This window comes from Mirounga angustirostris, unplaced genomic scaffold, assembly GCF_029215605.1.
Source record: "Mirounga angustirostris isolate CCGP_5_RB_7025 unplaced genomic scaffold, mMirAng1.0.hap1 SCAF_13, whole genome shotgun sequence".
In the NCBI taxonomy this organism is placed as follows: domain Eukaryota; kingdom Metazoa; phylum Chordata; class Mammalia; order Carnivora; family Phocidae; genus Mirounga; species Mirounga angustirostris.
Genome location: NW_026991721.1, coordinates 5,113,649 through 5,121,152, shown reverse-complemented (window position 1 = coordinate 5,121,152; position 7,504 = coordinate 5,113,649). Strand labels below are relative to the sequence as shown.

Below are 7,504 nucleotides of genomic sequence, written 5' to 3'. Positions count from 1 at the left end.
GCCCATACAGGGCCTTTGCTTGGTTTAGGAAGACCGGGCTCTCTGGGTAGAAAAAAGCACCTCTTCTCTTGGTGGAAGCTGCCCCAGCCACACATCTGACAGTCTTTTGGCCTTGCCCAAGCCCCCTCTGGCAGGAGTCCTTGTGCAGGGAACCGCTGTCCGGGTGATGCTGCCCTAACCCTCCCAACGTGGGCTGTCAAGGGGAAGGTCACGGGTCTGCACCTTTTTCAGCCCCTCTCTTGTCCCAGCCCTGCCGGAGCACCCTCACCTAATTGCTGTTGGAGAAGGCATGCAGGGCCAGGGTCTTCTCCCGACGGTGGATGAAGTCGATGGCCTCGTCCAGGCTCCTCACGTTCACGATGGGCAGGATGGGGCCGAAGATCTCCTCCTGCATCACCGGCTCGGTCTCCTGCACGTCCACCAGCACCGTGGGGGCTGCGGGCACAGGGGCCGGCTCAGCCCTGGGGCCGGGCGGGGGAGGGGGGGCACGGGCAGGGCTCAGGGGCCTTCTGGGGAAGAGAGCGTCCCCGCAGCCCCCGGGAAGGCCGGTGAGGGGTTGTCCAGCCCCGGCGGGGGCCGGCCCAGGTGGAGCGGAGGTCAGGGAGGCGGGGGCCCAGGCTGGCCTCGGCGGTCCAGCTCCGGGAGCCTCGGGGCGGGGCGGGGCGACGAGGGGGGCGGGGCGACGAGGGGCGGGGGCGGGGCGACGAGGTGTCGGGGGCGGGGCGACGAGGTGTCGGGGGCGGGGCCCAGGCTCGCGGCCCAGGCGGGACCCGCGTCCTGGAAGGGCCTTGGCAGGGTGGCCACGGCGGCGGCAGGGCGGACTGGACTCACCGATGTAGCGGTCGCGCTCGTCGCTCTGGCCGCCGATGACCACGCGGCCACAGCCCAGCAGGCCCCGGAGCCGCCGGAAGTGCTTCTCGCTGATGATGCGGCCCAGGCTCGGGGAGCTCTGGGGGTCCTCGCCGTAGAAGCGGGTGATGGCCCTCTGCAGGGCGGGCAGCAGCCGCTCCTGCGTGTCCGGGCTGCACAGGACGTAGTCGGGGGCCACGCAGGTCTGGCCGCTGTTGAAGTAGCGGAACCAGGCCACGCGGTTGGCCACGGTCTGGGGGTCGCAGTCGTCGTCCACGTAGCAGGGGCTCTTGCCCCCCAGCTCCAGCGTGACGGGTGTCAGGTGCTTGGCGGCGGCAGCCATGACGATCCTGCCCACTTGGGGGTTCCCTGGGGATATGGGAGTTGATCCCCCATGTTCAACCAGCCTTGGGTTAGATGGTCGAGGCACCACCTATTCTGGCCCATTGTACCTTGTCTGCTGGGATCTGTCCCAGGCCCTGCTGCCCCAGCATTCCACCCTCTAAGGCCCAGGGGCTGACTGCCATAAGGGATGCTCACCACTGCTGGCCACCAGCTCCTCTCTCCCCAGCCTTCCCCCCCACCCCCACCCTGGTTGAAGCTACTCTCACCAGTGAAGAAGATGTAGTCGAACTTGTGCTCCAGCAGCTGCCGAGTTTCCGGGGGCCCTCCCAGCACCACGGCAAAGCAGTTCTGCAAGGTGGGGCAGGTGGTTCAAGGGACACTGCAGGCCCTGGGGACAGCTGGCCCTCCCCAGCTGACAGGGTGGGGCGATGTGGGACGCTGGGGGCTCATGGGGCGGGTCCAACCTCACCTGGTCCAAGTATTGAGGCAGGACCTTAGCCAGGACCTTCTCTGTGCCCTTACTTAATTCTGATGGCTTCAGCACCATGCAGTTCCCTGCAGGGACAGATGGGGATGTCATGGGGGAGATGCCAGTGCCCCCCACACACCCAGGGCAGAGATGCAAGGAACGTGCCAGAGGCTGGGGGTACCACATAAATGGAATTCTGGGGGCCCCCTTTGGGAAGGGCTATTGGGCATGGGCTCAGAACTCTCTCCTCACCTGGGGCGAGGGCACCCACTAGCGGCACCAGGGTCAAGTGCACAGGGTAGTTCCAGGGGGCGATGATGAGCACCAGGCCCAAGGGCTCCTTCCAGACGAAGGCCGAGTCCAGGCGCGCGAACTGTAGTGCAGGACACGTGGTAGGGCGTGGCGGGGGCATCACCCCAAAGCTGCCCCCCAGGGTCCTCGAGGGGCCTGTGGACTGGAGTCCTCATGAGGAAACGGGCCCCAAGGAAGTCAGAGACTCGCCGTGGGTCGGAGGCGGTGAAGAGGCCTGGGCTGGAGCTGCCGCTGGGCGCTTCCCCGCCCCCGGCAGCCGCTCACCAGGCTCTTGGCTACGGGCTCATCCTTCATCCAAGTGCGTAGGTTCTTGAGCGCCAGGTCAACCTCGTTCTGGCATATGACGAGCTCGGATAGCTCTGCCTCAAAGACTGACTGCAGCGGAGAGAGATTCAGGCGTCAGGCCTGGGCCCGGGCAGGGAGGGGATCTAGTGCTCAGGATCCCCAAAAGTCCCAGCTCCGGGATTATGGAGACAGCCTCCAGAGGAAGCACAGCCAGGCCCCTGGGAACAGCACGGTGAGCAGGGAGGAGCCCGGGCCCCAGGACAGGTGACCCGGGCTCCGGCTCCCGCTCTGCCACTTCCTAGCTGCGGGACCTCGGGCAAGTGTCTTAACCCCCATACACCTCAGTTTCCCCCTCAGTAACTTGGGGGCCGTGCCTCACAGGTTCGGACGGGTGAATGCTGACACACACTGCATGCCAGGGAAGGGTCTATGAAATAAACGGGAATGAATTAGGGGCACCCCCAGGGGGTGGGCTTTGCCGGTTGCTTAGTCCCCCCCTCAGGGAGGAAGCTGTGGGCCCCATTCCTCATGTCCCCCCCAGCCCCGCCTCCCCAGCCCCCCAACCCGCCCTCCACCCGCCCCCCGCCCCCCCGCCTCCCCAGCCCCGCCCACCTTGCGCAGGTCCTGCACCAGCGCCTCCTGCAGAAACTGCTTGTTGTCCCGCAGGAAGCGGCCCAGGCCCTTGAGCTGCGCCGCCCGGAACTCAGCGGGCCTCGTCCGCCCTGAGCCGCAGGCCTCCCGCAGCCGCCGCAGGGTGTCCGCGAAGGGGTCCATCCTGCAGGGAGGGGGCAGCGTGGGCCGGGGCTCTCCACTTTCATGGGCATTCTCCCCGCGCCCCTGGCTGTACCTCTATGGGCTCACGGACACTTCTACAAGGACTCGCGTGTAACCCCAGAGGGCCGGGGCTGCCCCTGCACCCCTCCAACACATGGGTCCCTCCCATTTCCTTCTTTTTATTTATTTATTTATTTATTCATGAGAGTCAGAGAGAGATAGAGAGAGGCAGCGGCAGAGAGAGAAGCAGGCTCCCCGCCTAGCAGGGAACCCGATGCGGGACTCGATCCCAGGACCCTGGGATCGTGACCTGAGCCGAAGGCAGACGCTTAACCATCTGAGCCACCCAGGCGCCCTGAAAAGGATCTTTACAGATGTAATTAAGGATCTCGAGATAAGATCATTCCGGATTAGCCAGCGGAGCCCTAAATCCTACGATGAGTGTCCTCGTCAGAGAAAGAGATTTGAGATAGAAGAGGAGGAGGCCACGCGAAGATGAGGCAGAGATTGCCACGAGCCAAGGAGCCCCCGGAGACCCCAGAAGTTGGAAGAGGTAAGGCAGGACCCTCCCCTAGAGGCGCTGGAGAGAGCGTGGTCCTGTCATACCTGATTTCAGACTTCTGACCTCCAGAACTGTGAGAGAATGAATATCTGGTTTCTAAGCCACCAAGTTTGTGTAATTTGTTACCGCAGTCCTAGGAAACTGACACAATGGGTATGTAACAGTATCTTACAATTGTTGTAATTTTTATTTTACCAGTTACTGCTGAGGTTGAGCATAGTCTTATTTGCTTATGGGCTCTTCGGGCTTCTTATCAGTTCTTTCTTTCTTTCTTTTTTTTTTTTTTTTGCATGGTTTTCTACTGTGTTATTTTTCTTTTGTCTTATTGGTTTGTAGGAATTCTGTATATTCAAAACAGTAACCCTTTGCTGTGTATCTATTTTTTTTGGTAACTAATAAACTTTATTTTCTAGAACTGTCTAGGTACACAGCAAAATTGAGTGAAAAATACACATAGTTCCTGTATACCCCTTTGTCCCCCCACACACATACTCAACATCCCTCATCAGAGGCGTTAACATCAGTGAATCCACACTGACACATCATCATCCCCCAGAGTCCACAGTTACATTAGGGTTCCCACTCGGTGTTAGACATTCTATGTGTTTTGACAAATGCATAAGAACATGTACCCGCCATTGTAATATCATAAAGAATAACTTCACTGCCCTAAAATCCTCTGTGCTACACCTGTTTGTCACTCTTTCACTCCAAACCCCTGACGACCACTTTTTTTTTTTTTTTTTTTTTTTTTACTGTTTCCATAGTTATTCTTTTTCTGGAATTCCACATGGCTGGAATCACACAGTACGCAGCCTCTCAGATTGACATCTTTCGCTTAATCATATGCATTTAAGTTTCCTCCATGTCTTTTCATGGCTTGATAGCTCATTTCTTCTTAGCCCTGAATAATAATATTCCATTGTCTGGGTGGACCATAGTTTATTTATCCTATGGATAGGACCTATAAAAGGACATCTTGGCTGCTTTCAAGTTTTGGAAATTATGAATAAAGCTGCTATACACATCCATGTGAAGGTTTTTGTGTGGACATAAGTTTTCAACTCCTTTGGGTAAATACCAAATATTTCACTTGACTTTTTTCTTGCTTACATGGTTTCTGAGAGTTCAGATATAATTTTTATTTTTGTTCCTCTATAGATCAGGTATGGCTAAGGTATCCCCCCTCTGATTTCTTCCAAGATTTTTTCTTTATCTTTGATTTTCTAAAGTTTGAATGTAATATGCCCAGATGTAGCTTTTTTTGCATTTAGCCTGCTTGGTGTGCTCTGAGATTCCTGGATCTGTGGTTTGGTGTCTGATGTTAATTTGGGGAAATTCTCAGTCATCACTCCTTAAAATACCACTTCTGTCCCTTTTCTCTTTTCCTTCCGGTTTTTCTATTACATATATGTTACACCTTTTGTTATTGTCCTACAGTTCTTGGATGTTCTGTTCTATTTTTTTTTTTCTTTTACCCAATCTTTTTTTCTCTTTACTTTCCTATTTTGGAAGTTTCTCATGTCATATCTTCACGCTCAGAGATTCTTTCCTCAGCCATGTCCAGGCTGCTAATTAGCCCCTCAAAGGCATCCTTCGTTTCTGTTACAATATTTTTGATCTCTAGCATTTCGATTCTTTCTCAAAATTTCCACCTCTCTGCTTACATTATCCATCTGTTATTGAATGTTGTCTGCCTTTTCCATTAAAGCTCTCAGCATGTTAGTCATAGCTCTTTTAAAACTCCTGGTCTGATAATTCCGACATCCATGTCATATCTGACTCAGTTCTGATGCTTGTTCAGTCTCCTTGGGCTGTTTTTTGCCTTTTAGTATGCTTTGCAATCTTTTTTTGAAAGGGGGACATGATGCACTGGGTAGAAGGAACTGTGGTAAATAGGCCTTTAGAAATGTGGGGAAGAAAAGGGCGCCTAGGTGGCTCAGATGGTTAAGCGTCTGCCTTCGGCTCAGGTCATGGTCTCAGGGTCCTGGGATCGAGTCCCACATTGGGCTTCCTGCTCCTTGGGAGCCTGCTTCTCCCTCTGCCTCTCTCTCTCTCTCTCTCATGAATAAAAAAAAAAAAATCTAAAAAAAAAAAAAAGAAATGTGGGGAAGTGTCATGGAAGGGAGGCCGTGGTGCAGTCCTGTGGTTTTGTCTCAGTCTTTTGGTGAGCCTGGGCCCCCGACTGAACTCGAGAGCTTCTCCACTTTTTCTCTCCTTAGATGGGACAGGATGGTTAGAGGGGCCTGGAGCTGTGTATTTCCCTTCCTCCAGGTGGGGTAAGCTCTGATAAAACCCGAGAGGTTAGGCTCTGGTAAAATCGTTTCCGCTGAGGGCAGGCCTTGTTAAGAACAGAAAACTCCGGCATATTTCAGAATTGTTCTCTTCCCCTCCCCCTGCTGGAAGCACGAAGGGATTTTTCTCCAATATTCACTATAAAGATCAAGTAGAACTCCTGGAGGTAAAACCTATGGAAGTTGCGTGGAGGGGCCCCCCATAACTGGGGCCCCCTGGATTTTTTAACTCTCAGAGTTATTCACACTGAGCCTCCAGAAATTCCCTGATCACAGTTCAGGTTTTTCTGCTCTGTCACCGGTTCCTGCAGAAGTTTCTTTTCATAGGTATGTTTCTGCTCTCCTAAGTTGTATTTCTCTGTATCCACTTGTCTGTCTCTCCAATTCTGGGGGCAGCAGTTTGCCCTGTGACTTCACTTCTCTGACCAATCCAAGAAGAGCTGTTGATGCCTCAGTTTGTTCAGTTTTGTACTTGCGGTTAAGAGGGAGTGAGGACTTCTCAGCTCCTCGTGTGCTGGGCTGGCAGCCAAGGAGATATCTTGAGAATATCTTCTCTGAGCTGGCAGCTTGTATTCCCACTCTGTTTATGGTACCCTTTGTGGATTAGATTTGAATTTAGTGTTGAAGAAGAGAAGACCGAGCCCTGACATCTGGGAGCTGGGATGGCACGACCAGCCAGGACTTGCTCTCTCCTGTTGAACAGGAACAAGTCCACAGAATAACAGAATCAAAGACATTCTGCAGCTTTGATGGATGGAGACAAAAACAAGATCATTCCATAAACAAGACTGAACGCTAACAGGCATCAACACTGTCTGAACCACAATAACCACCTCACCGTTTTTCCATCCTGATAATATGTGTGACTGTGGCTGTGGGCCAATTGCAGCTTTACCTTCGTGCTCATCTGCACTCCGTATAGATAAAATGTGTTCAGATACCCAATCATAGAAAGATCCCTGCTCTAAAAGCACCTGGTCCAGAGCAAAGCCCAGCATCCTCAAACCTCCCTCTAGTTACTCGACGCAAACACAAATCCTCTAAGTCTTTTCCAACACCCTCTTATTGAGATACTTACAGTTCTCCATCTCAAAAGCAATAAATCCAACTTGTTCAAAGAGTAATGTGTTCTCATTGATCTTTGGCTTGAGGACATTGACAATATAGTCCAATTTGTTTCTACTTTAAGATTTGTGCTTTTTATATCTTGTTTAAGAAATTTTTCTCTACCCTAAGTTCATTTAAAAAGTTGGGTTTGTGTGTGTGTTTTCTTCCCAAAGTCAGCTTTTCACTTTAAGTTCTTCTAGAATTTATTTACTTTTGTGAATTGTGTGAGGTAGAGATCTAATTTAACTTTTTTCCCCCATAAATATAACTCATTGTTCTAGCAACTGGCTGGATGATAAATCATTTGTACTAAGTCTGTTTCTGGGTTCCATACTCTATTTCATTGATTTATTTATTTCTCGATCCCAATACCAATACTATACTGTCTTAAACACCATTGTTTAATAAAAAGTCTTGAAATCTAGTAGGGTAAATTTCCCTACCTTGTTTTTCTTCTAAATTATCTTGGCTTATTCTTGGCTTATTTGTTCTCCATAAACATTAGAA

General features: G+C 52.2%; 1 protein-coding gene across 1 annotated transcript; it reads right to left on the bottom strand.

The window, feature by feature from the left end:
- Window positions 1–253: 253 nt before the first annotated feature.
- On the bottom strand, window positions 254–3,908 carry LOC123856339 (aldehyde dehydrogenase family 3 member B1-like). The gene is made up of 7 exons (XM_045892539.2): window positions 2,873–3,908; window positions 2,240–2,350; window positions 1,916–2,036; window positions 1,664–1,749; window positions 1,461–1,542; window positions 832–1,218; window positions 254–435 (listed from the first exon to the last, which is right to left on the bottom strand). The coding sequence occupies exons 1-7, from the start codon at window positions 3,032–3,034 to the stop codon at window positions 269–271; spliced, it is 1,116 nt and encodes a 371-aa protein (XP_045748495.2). The 5' UTR covers window positions 3,035–3,908; the 3' UTR covers window positions 254–268.
- Window positions 3,909–7,504: the final 3,596 nt, after the last annotated feature.

Excerpts from the sequence above, each read along its gene's own strand:
- LOC123856339 (XM_045892539.2), bottom strand. The coding sequence starts at position 3,034 with ATGGACCCCTTCGCGGACACCCTGCGGCGGCTGCGGGAGGCCTGCGGC. Across the intron at positions 1,543-1,663 it reads TGCCTCAATACTTGGACCAG|AACTGCTTTGCCGTGGTGCT; the intron begins GTGAGGTTGGAC and ends CCCACCTTGCAG. Across the intron at positions 436-831 it reads CGAGCGCGACCGCTACATCG|CCCCCACGGTGCTGGTGGAC; the intron begins GTGAGTCCAGTC and ends CTGTGCCCGCAG.